The following is a 20101-nucleotide window of genomic DNA, read 5'->3' as shown; positions in this document are numbered from 1 at the left end:
TGTCTTTGAGGTAAGTCCAAATCGTAGGATGTGACAGGATTTCCTCTTTTAAAGTTGTATAATATTCCATCATATGTATATACTGCTTTTTTTTTTTTTTTTAAATTCATTCTTCTGTTAATAGATATTTGGGTTGCTTCCACCCCTTGGCTATTCTTTTTTTTTTTTTTTAAGTTGTCAATGGATCTTTTATATTATTTATTTATATGTGGTGCCGAGGACTGAACCCAGGGCCTCACACATGCCAGGCAAGTGCTCTACCACTGAGCCACAACCCCAGCCCCACCCCCTGGGTATTCTGAGTGATACTGGAATGAATATGAATATGCAAATATCTATTTGAGATTTTGTTTTCAATTCTTTTGGATATAAACCCAGAAGAGGGATTCCTAGATTTATATGGTAATTCTATTTTAAATTTTTTGGGAAGTCTCCATGCTGTTTTCCATAATGGCTGTACCATTTTACATTCCTACAATGAACCAAGGTTCCAATTTCTCTGCATCCTTGTCAATACTTATTTTCTGTTCCTTTGATAGTGGCCATTCTGATAGACATGAGGTATGATACTGCAAGATTTTGATTTGCACTTCACATACATGATGGCCATTTGCATATCTTTGCAGAAATGTCCAAGATGCAAGTCTTTTGTTCACTTTTTCAACTGGGTTACCTGTTTTCTGTGTGTGTATATGTGTGTGTGTATGTGTGCATGTGTGTATGAGAGAGAGAGTAAGAGAGAATTGCAGAAGTTCCTTAATATTCAGGATATTAACCTATTTCATTCTTTTGCTTCTTTGATACACAGAAGTATTTATATGTGATGTAGTCCCATTTGTCTATTTTTGCTTTTGTCTGTCCTTTTGATTTTATATCCAAGAAATCACTGTCAAATCCAATATTTTGAAGCTTTCTCCCTTTTTTTTATTATAGGAGTTTTTTATTTGTAGATCTTATATTTAGGTCTTTAATCATTTGGGGTTAATATTTTGTGCATTGTATAAAGTAAGGGAGGGAAGGGTCCAACTTCATTGTTTGGATGTGGACATCTAGTTTTCCCAACACCATTTGTTGAAGGCAATAGTCCTTTCCCCATTGGTCTTGGAACTCTTGTTGAAAATCATTTAATCATATATTCAAGAATTTATTTCAGAGCTCTCTATTAATGATTTTTAAGAGTTATAATTCTGCCTATAGTCATGCACTTTAGCAACTTATTGGATACTGAGATATATCTGTTGAGATATATATATGCATAGATTTTTTTTCAGGTGCCTCACATGTGCTAGGCAAGTGCTCTACCACTGAATCACAACCCCAAGCCCTCATTTTCTTTAGGGTCCTTTTTTTCTTTCTTTCTTTTTTTTTTTTTTTTCTTTTTTGCAGTGCTGGGGATTGAACTCAGGATCCTGTGCTTGCAAGGCAAGCACTTACCAACTGAGCTATCTCCCCAGTCCTAGGGTCCTTTTTTATAGCCTGTGTCCCCTATATATTGCCACCATAAAGTTTTAACTTCCTAGAATTTCAATTTGACCTGGACACTAATATTTGTTTTGATGGGTAAGTCTGTTTTGCAACCATGATTTTAATTTATATTCCATCTTTGTGTATCTCATAATCATATAAATATAGCCTGCTTTTTATTTAGTAAAAAAAGAGAAAAAAGTAAACTGAATGTTAACCATGTTCCAGGCACTGTGCTAGGTGAGAGAGACAGAGAATAAGATTTTATATTATTGTGTTGCCTACTGTACCACTTTCCTCTGGCCCAAGAATGCCTCAAGAATAGAAACTGAACCAAATACCTAGTTTAGTGTGTTTGAAATATGAAAGAAAACCAGTGTTGGGAGCTTACTAAATGAGAGAAAGTGACAGAAGATAAAAGTAGAGAAGTAGGCAGGGGTCAGCTTATGATATCATTTTAGATTTCTCTTTAATTCAATGGTAAGCTATTTAAAATTTTAAATAGAAAAATTCTACCCTGAATTTTAAAAATCTGATATAGTATGGTAAAAATGAATATAATATGAAATGTTATTTTGGTAGAAAGTCCTAGTTGTTAATAAACCTCATATTTTTTGGCAACCTGATTTGTTAAACTGAAAAAATAAAAACAAATTTATAACACATTTTCCCCACAACTCTCACAACAAAAAGTGGTTTAAATTTAAAAAGAAAACCAGCAGTTTAGTTACTTTGAGAAAAGCAAACGAATCCCATTCTCTGACCAAAAATCAGTTGAAAATGCAGATCCCATAATCTTGACTGGTCTGAGACAAATTATGTTTAACTAAAAGCCCAAAAGGCACCCAAAGTAAGTTCTAGTCTTGGAAGGCATCAAAAGTAGGGAAACTATATTATATTTTACAATGTATTAAGTATAAGCATAGGTTTAGAAATAATCCTATTTGAATATTTCTACTATAGGGTTTGAAGTATTCAAAAAATTTAAGCACTTAAAAATTATTTTGAAGTTTAATTCTGATTCTGGGGATTACGTTATAATTAACAAGTTTTTAAAAATCACTTTTAAAATACACTTTTCAAAAAAAATTTTAAAGTCTGATCCCTAAATTTTTAAAAACCATTTTATCTACACCTTTATTCCAGAGAGAAGTGCCTGTATTCATAAATAGGTGTAGACTTAGAGATATGTAGATACAGATAAATAGATATGAATAACAAATATATCCTTAAACTACAGGAAAATGTTTTAACTTTCTGAACAAAAAATTATATAACAAAATTTTAATATACACAAAGACTGACCAATCTTACAGAATTTTCTGTGCTTTATTAAATACCAAGAAGTAGAATTATCTTAATCCCTTAGTTCAATCAGTAGAAAATAATATTTGCATGTTAGGATACTGAAATATGTACATAATAGAATACTTACATTGTAGAATCTCTTTCCTGAGACAAGGCTGCTTCATGTGAAGCTGAAATAGCAGGAGGGGATCTAGGATATAATCCATAACCTTCACTTGGAGTAATTATCTGTTTACCCAGAATCCTTCAAAATGAAGACATATAGACCATTAAATACCTTCACTTGGCATACATATAAAAACTAGACGTTATTGGAACAAATCTGATGGCTCTACACAGAAGTCCAGTACATAACTTACTCTGATATTGATTAAGAATAATTCTTGGGCTGGGGCTGAGGCTCAGTGGTAGAGTGCTTGCCTGGCATGTGTGAGGCCCTGGGTTCGATCCTCAGCACAATACATAAATAAATAAATAAATAAAAATTTAAAACCTTATCTTAAAAAAATAAGAAAGAATAATTCATGAGAGAAAATGTGAATCCTTACCATAGGTATATCTCTCTTCAACAAAATGGAGATTAAAAAAAGATAAAGCAATAGCCTGGGAGTTTTTAAAACCCTAAGGGAAAATAAATACACAAAGGGAAAAATACAGGGGAAAAATAAATCCAAGGAAACTGAGCAAACTTTTGGAATTTGCCCTTTACCCTCTATAATAATCTGCACAAACAAATATATTTTCTGATCATCTTGTTCAAAAGCAGGGTTCTTTGAAAACTCCTGATACCCAGATCTCATGTACTGGTACAGAAATAGTTTTACTCAATTAAGATACCATATTGGGGCTGGGGAGATAGCTCAGTTGGTAGAGTGCTTGCCTTGCAAGCACAAGGCCCTGGGTTCGATCCCCAGCACCGCAAAAAAGAAAAAAAAAAAAAAAAAAAAGATACCATATTGGCAGTTATGGAAACTTCCACCAACTTGAGTATTCATTCTCTCAGTTGAGGCTTTACACCACGTGGCCTTGTTTACATTCACTAAAATCATGTCCAACAGAGATTTCAGAATACAAGTTTTTTTGGAAATCGACTTTTTAATTTTAGTCTTAGTCATAAAAACAAGTCAATGGTAGGGCTTCAATACCTGAGGTGAGGAAAGCTAGATGTCCACTGTTGGCACTCTTCTTGTAGACTCTTTGTATGCACACTTGACTTCTGCTCATACAAGAGCTCATCAATGGCTGTGAACATGGCCTGGACTTTTTCAGTGGCATTTTGATCAAGTTCCTAGAAAAAAATACCCCCAAAATATTTAGGTGATCTTCAACTTCTGTTAAAAATGCAAAGATTGAAAGCAATCATATTTTGTTTTGTTTTAAATATTTAGTCCATTTGAAATATTATTGTGTTTACATGAAAGAAAAGGAAAGTTATAGAATTTTTCAGGGCTCATGGAATTTTCAGATGTCTTTTCTATTCCTGTTTAAAGAAAATTTACAGAAATATGTTTTTAGTGTCTCAGCCTCCTGAGTAGCTGGCACTACCAGTGTGCACCCTGGCTTTAATGACTGCCAATTTTAGTATAGTTGCTTGGTTTTTATATTTTTTAGAACAAAAAATCCTGTATATATTACTTAGTATTCTGCATCTTTCACTTGACAATTTATGTTATATCTTTGCCCCCTGTAATCTGTCCTTTAAGAGGAGTCAGAGGAGCCAGGTACTGTGGCACATGCCTGTAATCCCAGCAATCTGGATGGCTGAGGCAGGAGGATCACAAGTTTGAGGCCAGCCTCAGCAACATAGCAAGAACCTCAGAAATGTAGTGAGACTCTGTCTAAAAATTAAAAAAGGACTGGGATGTTGCCCAGAGGTAAAGTGTCCTTGGGTTTAATCCCCAGTAACCCCTCCCCAACCCCCGCAAAAAAAGAGAACAGAGGGAAAAGCTATAAAATGTGGATCTGATCATGTTATCAGATTATTTGATTTCCTGCTTACTTCTACTGCAGCTATATTTATTATGTGCCCTTGTACATTTCACTGGAAGAAAAGTTATACCTTCTTCTAAAAGTATAACATGAGAACTATGTATTTTCACTCTAAGAATTAAAATCAGTCTCTTCCCAGTAGAAATACATCTATCTGGGAATCATTTTTTAAAAAAATTCTGTAACTTCATTTGATATACTTTTTCAACATCTTTCTTCAAATTCTCACAGATGCATGTGTGTGTGTACATCAGTGATTATTTCTTTGAATACTGCCTCTTTTGCATTCTTTCTAAAATTCCTGTAAGAAGTATATTGCTATTTCTTATTTACTGCTAATATGTAAAATCACAAAAGATTTTAAAATTTAGATATAATTTACATACTATGAAATTGATTCTTTTAAGTAAGTGTTCAATTAAGGGCTTTTACTTAAACAGCTATCATCACTATTTAATTCTGTAACATTTCACCACGCCCAAAAGAAATCCTGTTTCTATTAGCAGTCATTCCCCATTATTCTTCCTGCTTAGCCCCTGGTCACCACTATTCTCTCTCTGTATAGAATTACTCTAGAATCTTTTACACTGAGAATTCTTTTCTTGTGATGGTTCTGTCTGGTTTTGATATAAGGGTATTATTAGCTTAATAGAATGAATTAGGAAATGTTCCTCTATTTTCTAAAAGAGTTTATGAAAGATTATTTCTTCTTTATTTGATAGAATTTACTATACCTCTGAGCCTTGGTTTTCCTTTGTTGGAAGATTTTTAGATTACTAATTTCTTTCATTATAGGTTTATCTGGATTTTAATTACTGAGTCAATTTGGTAATTTGGTCTTTCTAGGAATATGTCCATTACATCTAAGGTATCTAATTTCTTGGCTGAAATTTATTGTATTCCTTTGATCCTTTTATTTTCTGTACAGTTATGGCCCCTCTTTCGTTCCTGGTTTTGGTAATTTCTCTTTTTTCCCACTTGGATAGACCAACTAAATATTTGTCAGTTTTACAATTTTTCAGAAAATGAACTTTTGACTACACTGTTAATTTTTTCTATTTTTCAATGTCATTATTTTTTACTTTAATCTGTATTTCCTTCCTTCTGCTTGCTTTAGATTTAGTTTGTCCATTTTAGTTTCTTAAGGTGGAAACTTACGCTATTGATTTCAGATTCTCTTTTTTTTCAATGGGCATTTAAAACCATTAATTTATTTCTTTAAAATTTTTTGGGGCTGGGGATATAGCTCAGTTGGTAGAGTGCTTGCCTCACAAGTACAAGGCGCTGGGTTCAAATCTGCAGCAGTGCAAAAAAATTAGTTTATTTTTTGATATACATGACAGTCCATTAATTAATTTCTAAACACTTTAGGTGCATCCCTTAAGTTTTCATATTTTGCTTTTTCCCTTTCATTCAGTTAAAAATATTTTCTAGTTTTTCCTTCTAGATTTCCCTTCTAAACAGCAATTAGAAGAATGCTGTTTAACTACCAAACATTTGGGGATATTCCACGTTTCTGTTGATTTCCAACTTAATTTCATTGGTATTAAAGAACATACCTTGTTGTATACTTTAAATCCCTTTAGATTTATGACACTTTTTTTTAATGTGTGTTTGAAGAGTATACAGTATATATATTCTGCTTTCATTTAGGTTAAGTTGGTTGATAGTGTTGTTCAAGTCCTCAGTAACCTTTGCTAATTTTCTGTCTAGTTTGTTATATAAGTTTTAAGAGTAGTGTATTGATTTTCTAACTAAAATTGTGCTTATTTCTCCTTTGAATTCTGTTCATTTATGCTTCATGAACTTTAAGCCTAAGTTGAGTATGTATACATTTATAATTGCTATAATTTCCTAATGACTGAAACCTTTTATCATTACAAAATGAAAATGTTTCTTCTTGTTTCTAGTGTTTTTTTCTTGTCTTAAAAGTTTATCTTGTCTGAGTTCCAATTCAAACAGTGCTTAATTTTTTTTTTTTTTTTTTTTTTTTTTTAAGGTACTGAGGATTGAACCCAGGGGCACTTTACTACTGAGCTACAACCTATCCCTTTTAAAATTTTGAGACAAGGTATTGTTAAGTTGCCTAGGCCTTGAACTTGCAATCCTGCAATCTTTCTGCCTCAGCCTCCTGAGTAGCTGGGATTAGAGGTAGGCACCTCCATGCACAGATGCCCCAGCTTTTAATTCCTGGGTGCCCTCTATCTTCTTCTGCACTTGCATGCATCTTATTTCCCAGATCTCCTTAATAAACTTCTGGATAATCTGCTTATCCACTGTCTGTAACCTCAGCCTCTCTGAACCACTATTCTTCCCAAGTTTGCTAATGCTGTTGACAATGCTATTAATCACAGAGTTCAACCAAGCTCTGCCCCAGATCCTTCTCTGGCAGTAAAGCTGCTAGCTTCATAGCTTGTCTCTCTAGAGGAATATACGCTCATTGTTCTTAAACCAAACCCTACTGATTTTTATGAATAATTGTTTATTTTTTAGTTGTATGATTTTGGTGAACTTTCAAAGTTCTTAAATATCTGCATTTGACCACTTTAATTTTATTATTGTCTTTGGGGAAGAGGATTTTTTTTTTTTTTTTTTTTTTTTTTTGCGGTACTGGGGATCGAACTCAGGGCTTTGTGCTTGTGAGGCAAGCACTCTACCAGCTGAGCTATCTCCCAGCCCGGAAGAGGATTTATTAAACTACTCATTCTGATCTTAGAAGTTCCCCTCATAATTTTCCCTTATTATATTGTCTTCGTCAGGTTTTAGCATCAAGATTATGCTGACCACATAAAATGAGTTGAGAAGTATTGCTTCTATTTTTTGGAAAAAGTTTGTGCTATTGTTATTTCTACCACAAATGGATAGAATTCAACTGGGCCTAAAGCTTTCTCTGTGTGAGAATTGTTTGATTTAACTTATTTAGTATTTTTATAACAATTCACAATTGTAATAACCTTAAAGTATATTTGTATTAGTCACTCATCCTTTGAGCTATAATTACTTCTATAAGCGCCACCTTTAATACATCTTATACACATTATATACATGTAACTTATACATCTTATACACATTAAATATAAGCATTTTTTTGCCTTAATCAGTCAGTAGCTTTTAAAGAAATCACATAAAAATAAAGACTTTGACATTTACCCATTTATTTACAGTATCTGGTACTTTTTTCTCCCTCCCTGGCACATTTCAGTTGCTTCATCTGCCCTGAACTCTGGTATCTGCTCCTCAGCACAGTGGGGCCTCACTGCTTTGCTTGGACTCTGGCTCACTATTGCATAGTCAGAAAATTGTCTCCAGGCAGGGAGCCAAGGAAAATAAAGGGTGTCAGAGTAGGAGGAAGGCCTGCTGGGCAGTACGAGAATGAGAAGGCTCAGGGGCCCTGAACATGTTAAGAGAATGTTTCAGGTACTTTGGCAGTGTAGCACATTATTCTAAAACTCAATGGCTTAAAACAGCAAAAATCACTTATTATCTCTCCAGGTTTATATGGGTCAGGAATTTGTATAGATCACAATAGGAATGGCTTATCTCTGCTCTGTATCATGTGGGGCCTCAGTCAAAAGACTAAAGGCTGGGAGCTGAAATCATCTGAAGGCTTATTCATTCACACAAGAGCAGCTGAGGCTGGCTTACAATTGTGGACTTTAATTCCTTTCCATAGGGCTTTCCCACGTGATCTGAACTTGGATGGTGGTTGAATTCTGAGATCTACCACTCAAAGACAGAGATAGAGACAGAAATAGCCAAGCAGAAGCTGCAGTGCCTTCTAACCTAGAAGGTGAAGCAGCATCACTTTCACTATGCTCTATTGACTGAGGCAGTTAAAAGGGACATCCAGGTTTCAAAAGAAAGAACATGGCTTTTGAAAACATAGTCTACCTACAATGGGTACTTAGAGTGGGCAATAAGTTGTTGGAGGATGAGTACTATTGAGAATCAGAATGGAGACAGGAAGGTTACCACATAAGGAGTAGGCAGGGTGAGAGAGCCCAAAAAAGGCAAAGAAGGTGCCTAAAAGGGGGTCAAGCCGGTATGAGTGTCTTAGTCCAAGCAGGATGAGAAAATTAAAATGGTTAACAGGTTACAGGGGGAGTGACCCAATGTGGGGTGAAAAGGGCGTTAGCAAAGAGTAGGAGACAGTGGCAATAGTGAGAAATTGGTTACATTCAGAGAGATTAATCAAATAAGTAAATATGTTAAGGATGATGGGAGCCAGGTTTGTCAGATAAAGCTACAAATATGGGAAGGGGAACCTTATCATGTAAGAATGGAAAAGGGGGAATACAAGTATTCCCTAGTTCTGTCCACTGAGAGGGGTTGGGCATCCATGACATGTGAAAAGTAGTATGCATATCAAGCACACAAATCGTGTTTTCTAAATATCCCAATTCTGGGGCAAAGACTAAGTACAAAATAAGCCTGAAACATCTTGTGCCAGAAAGTAAGTGCTCAAAGAAGGATGGGAATAGGACAGAATGGCACAGAAGCCAGTTTGAAAGGGTTTTCACTGTCCAAATTTGGATAATTCAAATTTCAAGATACATAATAATGATGTGTAACACACTGATTAAAATAGGAATCCATGAGTGCCCTCTGATATAAATAAATTGAGGGGCTGGGGAGATAGCTCAGTCGGTTAGAAGTGCTTGCCTTGTAAGCACAAGGCCCTGGGTTCGATCCCCAGCACCCCCCCCAAAAAAAAAAAATTGAAAGTTTGATTAAAAAAAAAAACAGAATAGCAACATAATTTTAAATAGCTCCCCAAAAATGCCTTTAAATGCAAATGAGTAAGTTGGAAGATATCACCTTAATGAAGTAACCAAAGTGATACCATAAATATGAGATAAAAGGCATTGTGTGCCACCTACTAGAATACAATAAGAAAAATATGCTCATTTCTGTGTTATCACATTTTAAAGATGATTCTAGACTGAAGGAGACAAAAGAGATGATAATGTGAACTGAATTTTTGTTATAAAGGATATTATTAGTACAACTGGTAACACTAGAATGGAGTCTGAGGATTAGATTGTAGTAATATACCATAATTTTCCTGATTTTGGTTTGCACTCTGGTTATGTAGAAGAAAGTCCTTATTTGTACACATTATTTAAGGAAATATACATTAAGAAATATGCATTAATAATATTATTAAGAAATATACATTAAAATATCTGGCAGGAAGGGGATATCATGTCAGTCAAATTATTCAAGGAAAATAGTCCTTTTTACTATACCAGCAACTCTTCTGTAAGTCTGAGATTATTTCAAAGTTTAAAAAACACTATATGAAGAACTGCAACTTTAATTCAAAACCTGAATTTCATTAATTAGGATATAACCTTACATATAACATAATGGCATTTCAAAGGAATTTTCCACTCTGACATTCATATGCAGTGAAATCTCTGTATTAGGAAAACAGTATTATTTATATACTAGCAAGAAATCTTAAAAATCATAATTATTATAATAAATATAAAAAATAAATCTATTATTCAATGAGTTAAGCACAGAATTTTCATAAGCAATTCCTCGTTACATACCTAAGATTATTCAAAATATAGGCACACCAAAAATATCTGTACACAAATGTTCATACTAGCATTATTGATAACAGTCAGAAAGTAGAAACCCAGCAGTTGAAAAATAGATAAACAAAATTTGGTAATCAATGCACTGAATTTTTTTTTTTTAATAATTTCTTTTTGGTACAGGGGCATTATAGCACTGAGCTCCAGCCCCAGCACTTTTTTTTTTGTCATTGTAGATGGACAGTATGCTTTATTATTATTATTTTTTGTTTATTTTTATGTGGTGCTAAGGATCAAACTCAGTTCCTCACATGTGCTATGCAAGTGCTCTGCCACTTAGCTACAGCCTCAGCCCTGCAATAAAATTTACTGACAAGAAAAAGAATGAAGTACTGATTAATTTATAACATGAATGAACCTTGAAAATATTGTGCTAATTGAAAGATGCCAAATATAAAAGGCTATAGTATAATTTATTTATATGAAAATGCCAGAATAGGCCATTCCACAGAGACAGACAGGAGATTAATGGTTGCCTGGGCCTGGGGAGTGATAGCTAAGGGGAATAGGACTTCTTTCTGGAGTGATAAAAACATAATGAGATTAGATAGTAATGATGGTTGCACAACTCTGTGAATATACTAAAAAACACTCATACACTTTAAAGGGGTGAATTTTATAGGGTGTGAATAAATAGAAATAACAAAGTTAATAAAAATTTAATGTTATTAAATAGAGAAATATGAGCAATGAATAGTCTTAAGTTATAATTTTGAAAACATTATACCATCCAAAGTACCTAGAAACTAATCTTTTTTTAAAAAATAGTTTTAGTTGTAGATGGACAAAATGCCTTTATTTTATTTATTTATATGGTGCTAAAAATTGAACCCAGTGCCTCACACGTGCTAGGCAAGTGCTCTACCACTGAGCCACTACCTAGCAACTAATCTAACAAATATACAGTACCCCTTTATTGATACAATTTTACCAAACTATATTAAACAAGATCTAAATAGTTTACTAAGTTCAAAGATTAATATACCAAGGTCATGTTTAGAACTCAATATAATAAAGATGGTAGTTTTTCTCAAATTGCAATTTTAAAAATGTTCTACTTTTTATATAAAATATTGGCTGAGACAATTATGAACAAGGTGGTATTACAGTTCAGTAATACTACCAGACAATATGAATTATTATACAGCTATAGTTATATATAATTGTTATACAGTTATAATCAAAATCAATAACATGAGTTTAGGATAGACAAGTTAGAGGGTCCAGAAACAGACCCTTTCACATTTTAAAATTTGATCTATAACAGAGGTAGCATGACAGATCAGTGGGGAAAGGATAAACAATTTCACTGGAATAATACCACTTACATATAAAAGGTGGTAAAATTTATTTGTATAATTTTAGAGAACCCATTGATAGGGTGCTACCAGTATTTAATAGGAAGGAATCATGTATACTAAACATTCTGTTACACACAGGACATTTCTGTACAGTAACCATACCCAAAGTGCCCCAAGTGTCCCTGCTTAGAAATCCCTGACCTAGTGAATAAATGGTGCTGAAAACAATTCATTATACATATGGAAAAAATAGGATTATGGCTGTTACATATCATAACAAAAGACAATTCTGGGTGAATTAAAGAATTAAAGATATTTGCAAAAGATGAGTGTATGAGTCATGAATTGCATTTGGTTACTACTAACAATAACAGTGGCTTAAAAAAGATAAAAGTTAATTTTCTCTCATTAAAACAAAAATAAGCCTAGAGGTAGGAATTAAAAGTTGACATGGTGGCTCCAGGGATATCAAGGACCCAGTTTCTCTTATCATTTCCATCTTTAATAATGCTTCATGGTCTGAGATAGCTGCTATATCTTTAGCCATAGTTCCATGTTCCATACAGTAATTAGGAGAAAAGGGATAATTAGAAAAAAATGGCACTACAGAAAGTCCCACCTCCTGACTTCTACATAACAGAGACTGGGAAATATAATTTTCAACTGGGTCCAATGTCCAGAGTTCTATAGTTCTATAGGGAGAGTAGGTATAATAGCAAAATCTAAGGCTCTGTTATTGGTATCTGGAATAAGGTCAGCAAACTGTGGTCAGTAGGACAAATTCAGTCTATCACTTGTTTACAAATAAAGTTTTATTGGAATACACTCAATCTCTTTATTTATATATTGTCTATGGCTGCTTTCTCACTATAGTGAGAGATGAAGGTCCTGATAGCCTACAAAAGCCTAAAGTTTTTCGTATGTAGCCCTTTAGAGAAAAATGCACCTACTCTTGATCTTAAAACAAAAAAAGTCCAGTGAATTAAAAAGCTAAACATGAAAAATTCTGTTAAAAACCTATGAAAAATCTTATACCATTTTCCTAAATAAAAAATTCTGACTAGTGAAGAAATGAAGGTTGAAAGTGAGATGATTATATTTGAATTTTTAAAAATTTGTTATATAATAAAAAAATAAAATCTGTTACATAAAATAAAATAAAATAAAATAAAATAAGGGAATAGATATATCTGTATGACATTTATAACTTAAAAAGAGATGCCAATCACAATATAGAAAGAAATGACGGAAATATATAGCCAATGCATTGAAATCTCCTTATAAGGTATCAATCATTCCTTCAGAATAAAATTTAAATTCTTTCCATGGCCTGTAAGGGCCTACATGATCTACTTCTGCTTACCTCTCTGATCTCATTTTTGTGCTTTTCTCCCCCTGGTTCACCATCTTCCAGCCATGTTTTCTTCAGTTTCAAGAACATGCCATATACTTTGCCTTGGAAATATGAAGTTCTCCTTGGGGTAGAAAGCTCTTTTTCTCACTCTTCTCATGGTTAACTGTTCAATATTTAAGTCTCACTCAGATCTATCCTACCTGATAACTCTATATAAAGTGAATACCCCCTATACTGTTCTATTTCAGCACCCTACCATCTACCTTAGAGCTCTTACCAGCTTTTGTATCTTATTTCCTTTTGTCAATCTCCCTCAAAAGATTATTAAATATCAGAAGTCTTACTTGGCCCCAAATCCCCCAAGCCAATGGGTATAGTAAAAACAAATGTGCTATAAGGTACAGTGGAAACAAATGTGCTCAACAAATATTTTTTAATAAATGAATGAAAAATGAAAACCCAAATATCAGATAATAAGGAAAAACTCCAATTATAATATATTAACACCAAGAAATTTAACCATTGAAATGCATAGGTATGAAGAATGAAACATCTACACAAAATAATGGTAAATGAAAAAGTAGACCACAAAATAGCATATATACATGTTGTGTATATACACACACAAACACACACACACAGTATATGTACATATGTCATAGAAATATGTAAAGGAAGTATATAAACATTAAACAATGACTAGAAAGTAATTCATGGTAATAATAATAGGTTTTAACAATAAGGCTTTTTGTAAAGAAAGCAGGTTGCTAACAATAATAGTGTATAAAATAAACATTGTGGAAAAGTGCTTACAAAGTAATATTAAATGAAAAGTAGAGCATGATACTGTTATGTATATAATGATTATAAATAGGCCAAATTACAAATTGAAAGAAGATACAAAATCAAAATATCTATTGAATCAAGATAGTAAGATTATGCATAAAATTTGTCTTTCATAAATTTTTCTTTGAAGGTTATTAGCCTTTTAAAAATAATTTTTTATAATGGGAGATTGACAAATGTAAGCAAAAGTCATTCTTTTCATCACCTAATTAATTATGACTGAATAACATTAGGGGTAATTACATTTAGTCCTCTTTTGTAATATATACAAGTCAAACACTACCCATCAAGTAGTGAAAGAAGATAAGGATTGTTACTTCTTTACAACTATTATAAAGTGTGGTAAATTTAGGAATTAACATGTAAAGAAACAATACAGGAGAGTGAAGGAATGAAATACACAGACAAATCCTAACTCCTAGGATAGTTTCCCAAGAACTCCATTAGAATGATAACATACAACTCACACCATATCCCCAGGAGAAGTCTGAGCTGCCTTCTGTAGAGATCCCTGTGCCAGTATAACTTGGAAAAGCAGATCTTGAATTCCCAGTGTTGCCTGATGTAAAAGGTGATTCTTGCGTGATGTCAGACTCACTAAACGCACAATTTGAGAGAGAGAGAAGAAAGTAAGATTCTCACATTTCCTCAAGTTTCTGCAACACTGATTACCCAGTGATTTAGGTGACAGCATGTATATAAATATATCCAATGAGGCAAAAATAAATGAAGAATCTGAAATTAAAGAATCATGGAAAAGTCCTACCTAATTTCTATAAAACCAATAGCAGTCCTTCCAAATAATTCTAGCTATACTAAATGAATACTTTAATATTCTACCTATAACATATATTCTTGACAACTAAAGGTATTTCAGAAATGTTAATAGTAATATCTGAACTTTCTCAAGTGCTTTTACAGATGTTAACCTCATTTTATCCTAGCTACTACCTGGTGAGTCAGAGTTCCAGTAATTCCATTTAAAAAACAAAGAATCTGACGTTTAGTTCCAGGTTTTAATCTTGGTAACACATTGCTTCTCAGAACACTCTTTGAAGTCATAGTATCTTCTATTCTTTCTTTAAATAACAATGGCAGCTAATATCTACTCAGCATTTGTTATAAAATAATGTGCCAGGTTTTACAGTCACAATATCCTACAAGATACATTATCAAGTAAGTAACTTGCCCAGTATTACTCAGCTAATAAGTGGCAGGATTAAGATTAAAAGACTCCTCCCTGAGTTCATGTTCATGTTTTTCTTTTTTGGGTACCAGGTATTGAACTCAGGGGCACTCAGCCACTAAGCCACCTCCCCAGCCCTATTTTTGTATTTTATTTAGAGACAGGGTCTCTCTGAGGTGCTTAATGCCTTGCTTTTGCTGATGCTGGCTTTGAACTCTCCATCCTCTTGTCTCAGCCTCCTGAGCCACTGGGATTACAGGTGTGTGCCACTGAGCCCAGCCATTTTTTTTTTTTTTTCGTTTTTCTTTTAATGAGCTCTTACTATGTTGCCCATGCTGGCTTCAAACTCCTGGACTGAAGCAGTCCTACTGCCTCTGCCTCCTAAGGTGATAAAACTTCTTATTCATTAACAAAGTCTTGATACCAAAAAACAAAACTGTTGCCATTAGCAAGTGCAATTAGCAAACAAGTGTACTTTGTGTTATTACCTTTGGGAACTTGTATCTTTTCATGGCTATCATTAGTAGAGGAAATTTCATCCAGTTGCTCTGGAAGGGGATGATGATTAAGAGCATGTTTTGTTACTCCTTTCCTGTTAAAGGTAAAACAAAGTTATATTTCCTATAAAGAGAACATAAATATATTTTAGTAACTTGATTTAAAAGTTAGTCACCAACTTCCTGCCACTTGGAACTGTGCAGTCCAATGTGGTAAACACCAGCAAGCAGCAGTTAAAAATGAGGTTCACTGGAACTGATTGTAGGGTTTATTTTGGTTTGTTTGATAGACACACAGAGGTCTATTTAGGAAGTAGACATACATTCAAGGGAAAATGTAAGCTACTCAAATGTGAGAAGCCCTGATGGTTTTTTAAGTGTACAACACAATGAATTCCAAAGTCTTAGTACATAAATAATATGCAATCTTATTAATTTTATTATCTTGATTATATATTAAAATATTTTGGATATATTAAACAAAATATATTTTTGAACTTTCATTAAAATTGAAAAGAGTAAGGTATCATTACATAACTATCAGAACAGCTAAAATAAAAAATAGTGATAACACTAAATGTAGGTGAGAATGTGGAGTAAACTGGATGTCATGTAATACTTTACTGGCAAGAATGTCAAATGGTACATCCATGCTAGAATAGTTCAATAATTTCTTACAAAACAAAACACAAGCACTATGGTGCACATCTATAATCCCAGTGGATCAGGAGGCTAAGTCAGGAGGATCAAGAGTTCAAAGCCGGCTTCAGCAACGGCAAGGCACTAAGCAATTTAGTGAGACCCTGTCTCTAAATAAAAACACAAAATAGGGCTGGGGAGGTGGCTCAGTGGTAGAATGCCCTGAGTTCAGTCCCCAGTACCAAAAAACAAAATAAAATAAAACAAAACACGTATATTTACCAAAAGACCTAGCAGTTAAACTCTTGTGTATTTGAGTTCAGAGAAATTAAAACATATTCACACACAAAAACTGTACACATCCTAGTAGTTTTAGTTATAGTTGAAAAAGAATTGGAAACAATTCAAATGTCCAATGTGTAAATGGTTAAACTTTTGTAATTCAGCAATCAAAAGAAACAAACTATAGATACATGCAACAACCTGGAGGGATCTCAAATGTATCATGCATTAAGTTGAAAAAAGCCAGTCAATCACAATTACATATACTCTGATTCCATTTATATAACATTCACAAATAAAACTACAGAGATAGAGAACACAGAAGTAGCTGCCAGAGGGGATGGGACTAATAGGAGTACACAAAGAAGTTCCTTGGTGGTGGCAAAACAGATGCCTATCCTCATTGTAGTGGTAGTTATGATGATCTATAAATGAGACCAAACTGCATAGAACTCTTGTGTATGTGGATATACGTATGCACATACAGATGACTGGATATAAAAATGGGAGAAAACTGAATAAGGTCTGTAGTTTAGTTAACTTTATTGTACCAATGTCAGTGTTCTGGTTTGAAATTATACTAAAGTTACCCAAGATGTCATCAATGGAGGGAAGCAGAGTGAAGTGTTCATGGGGCTCTATATACTGTTTTTGCAACTTTCTATAAGTCTATAATAATTTTACCTTTTTCTTTTTTGTGTTGTAACCACCTGAAAATTTAAAATGTCATATGTCTTACATCATATTTCTATTGGACATGTGCACTGGAATAAACTATGGGGTCAATTATTATATGTTCCAATCCTAATTATCTACAGTACTTTCCTTCCTCATAAAATTCTGCAATCAAATAAATTTAGGAGACCAGTTGCTTAAACAAATTTACCCAAGTTTCTTAACAAGAGGTCTTCCCAGAGCCTTTAATATGAAAATTTATATTATAAAGCTTTAGTACATTTCACAGGGAAGGACGCTAAAGCCCAGAGGGATTAAGTAACCTGCTTATGGTCATTTGATTTGTAAGTGGAGTCAGGATTCAAATCTAAGTAGTCTGGTTCCAAGGACTCTAAGAGGAAATGAAATTTGAGATTTTAGTGAATTGTACCATTTTTGAATATAAATATAAAGGAAAGGACCTAGTCAATGGAGCTTTCCCTTTAAATTTTCTCTAATGGCAGAAAAGGATTTGTGCAGAGCCATCTGTATTGCTCTTATTCAATGATACTAAAATGAAGAGCCTGTCTTTGAGAAAATGGTAGGGATCTGAAATATGGATTCTAGCTATGAAATAGAGACTTAAGACATTTTTTTAGTCAAGGAAATCTGACTATGAAGTGAAAAGAAATAACAAAGAAATACTATTAAATTTAACAATAGTATTTTGATTACATAAGAACATGTCCTTAGCTTTTAGAGATACATATGACATGTATACAGATAAAATGGCAGTGACTAGGTTTTGCTTTCCTTCTTTCAGAGAGAAGCTACAAAGAAATAAAGATAAATGAAGGAAATACATTAATACTTTGGCAACTGTTGAGTGTGGGGTAATGGGTGGCTCATTATATTATTCTCAATATATTTGTGTTTGAAATTTTTCATTTAAAAAAGTTATGCTATTTGTTAAAAATCACTTTTTCCCAAACCCTTTTCAACATCTATAATTTGAAACTGTTAGGAAGAAAGTTAAATTCCTGCTTCAAAGGACAGTATACAGTATCTTAATTCAAAATCCCTTTTAGTTCACTGTCTTTTTTATACACCTTTTATCTTTATCATTCACTTCATTGTGATTCCAGTTGTAGAAACATCTTTTGGGAGTATCAAATTAACAACCAAGAACAAGTAGTGTAACTACATTGGGTCAATAACTTCAGTCCATTCAGTGTTTAACTGCTTATTCACATTTTTTCACACAAGATTTTTTTTTTTAACTCTTCAGTATGTTGGAATTAATTTTAAAAGTAGATTTTAAGTTAAGTCCTGTTCACTTTACTGTGAAATGACTGTTCTTCATTCCACTTCCTTATTATCTGAATTGCTACTGTGTAGATATCCTATTCCTTAACAGATAATAAGTTTTTCAAAGGAAAAGAGAGAGTTTAGACTTATTTTCTTTGTATGTCTATTGAACCAAGTAAAGGTGGATAGGTACAAGGAAATTACCATTTTCTGAGGACACATTTACGTCATGAGAAGCCCTATGCCATTACTTTAGATATGCTTTTAGATAATGAAGGCACAGAGATTTTGTAATTTGCCAAAAAATTACATAGCTAGAAAAAAGCCCAGCTAGCAACTCAGTTGAGACTTAAAATATGCTTGCTATTGCCATGTGTAGTTAATATTTAGTAAATAATGTATGGATGCTAAACTAACAGAGCTCAATGAAGGGAGGAAATTTTTAAAAGCCCAGGCCTAAATCTTGACTCTATTGGTTACATAATCTTAAAATGTGTAACCTTTCTCATATAATTTCATCTTCTAGAAAACTGAAGATAATCAAACCCCTTCTACAGAGTTGTTATAAGGATCAAAAAGTGAAGGTCTTGGGGTTGGGGCTGTGGCTGTGGCTCAGTGATAGAATGCTGGCCTAGCATGTGTGAGGCAGTGGGTTCTCAGCACACATATAAATAAATGAATAAAGGTCTATCAAATTTTTTTTAAACTTAAAGTTAGAAATACTTTTAAGTTAGAAATACTTTAAGTATTTAACTTAGAAATACTTGCTTTTGAAGTCTCAAAAGCAAAACTGATTCTTATAAGTTCTGATGCTTAACTGTAGAGGTAGGAAGTCAGTATGTGTAATGATTATGACCAGAGGCTTCAGTCAGATCGCACAGGATTTGTACCTCTCAGCTCCACTGCCTCCTGTCTGTGTGTAACCTTTAACTTTAGCATGCTACAACTGTGAAATGTGGGGCCTTTATCTGTAGAATGTGCAAAATAAAATTCTCAATCTGATAACCTTACTGGAAAGATTACGTGAGAAAATGCATGTAAACAGATTTGCACGGGTGTTTGGCACTAGAGGTATTCAACTTTATTGTAGCTCTAGACAATAAGTTCTCCAGTAGTCCATGAGCACTGGCAGTGGGGCCTGAAGCACTGTAGGAACTACAAATGCCTTAGGAGAGCCAGTCCCTATAAGCAATTAGCTCAAGAGGTCAAGTCTTAGGCTACAGGTAGGGTGACACGCCCTCTATCGCAGGTGGAGAGACAAGTGTCCACCAAAGCTGGGAAGAGAGAACTCCAGACAATATTTATTTCCCCCAGCCCCAGGAAAGGAAAGGCGGGAAGGACTGGTTACGGAGGGTCCCCAGAGAGCCCGCGACCCGCCTTAGCCTCCCGGGGCCCGGCTGGGGTGGCTTAGCAGTCCACTCACAGCTCCAAGGTCTGTGGCACGGCCTTCCGAGTGTATCTGGAGATCATCCTCCTCCTCCGCCTCCTTCTCAGCCGCGGCCGGGGCAGGTACGCCAGGGTGGGGGCCTCCGGGCCTGGCCCTCCAGCCGGCTCCGGCTGGGCCCCCTCCCACCACCTACCGGCCCCGTCTCGCCCCGTCGCCTAGACTCCGGACCACCACCTCCCCAGGGTTCCCACCTCTTCAATCCTCCGTTCTCCCTGCTTCC

The 20101-nt window shown here is 34.2% G+C and overlaps 1 protein-coding gene across 1 annotated transcript in view; it reads right to left on the bottom strand.

Moving 5' to 3' along the window:
* Fam149b1 (family with sequence similarity 149 member B1) overlaps positions 1-20101 on the bottom strand; it is a 41487-nt gene extending 21386 nt beyond the window's left edge. The window contains 6 exon segments of the mRNA XM_047552513.1: positions 2900-3016; positions 3918-4060; positions 14336-14465; positions 15543-15564; positions 15567-15646; positions 19858-20101. Of these exon segments, the coding sequence (XP_047408469.1) occupies positions 2900-3016; positions 3918-4060; positions 14336-14465; positions 15543-15564; positions 15567-15646; positions 19858-19904 (539 nt within the window). The 5' untranslated portion in view covers positions 19905-20101.

The sequence above is a fragment of the Sciurus carolinensis genome, chromosome 5, assembly GCF_902686445.1.
Source record: "Sciurus carolinensis chromosome 5, mSciCar1.2, whole genome shotgun sequence".
Lineage (NCBI taxonomy): Eukaryota > Metazoa > Chordata > Mammalia > Rodentia > Sciuridae > Sciurus > Sciurus carolinensis.
Note: the sequence above shows the minus strand (reverse complement) of the source record. Positions and strands in the feature narration are given on the sequence as shown.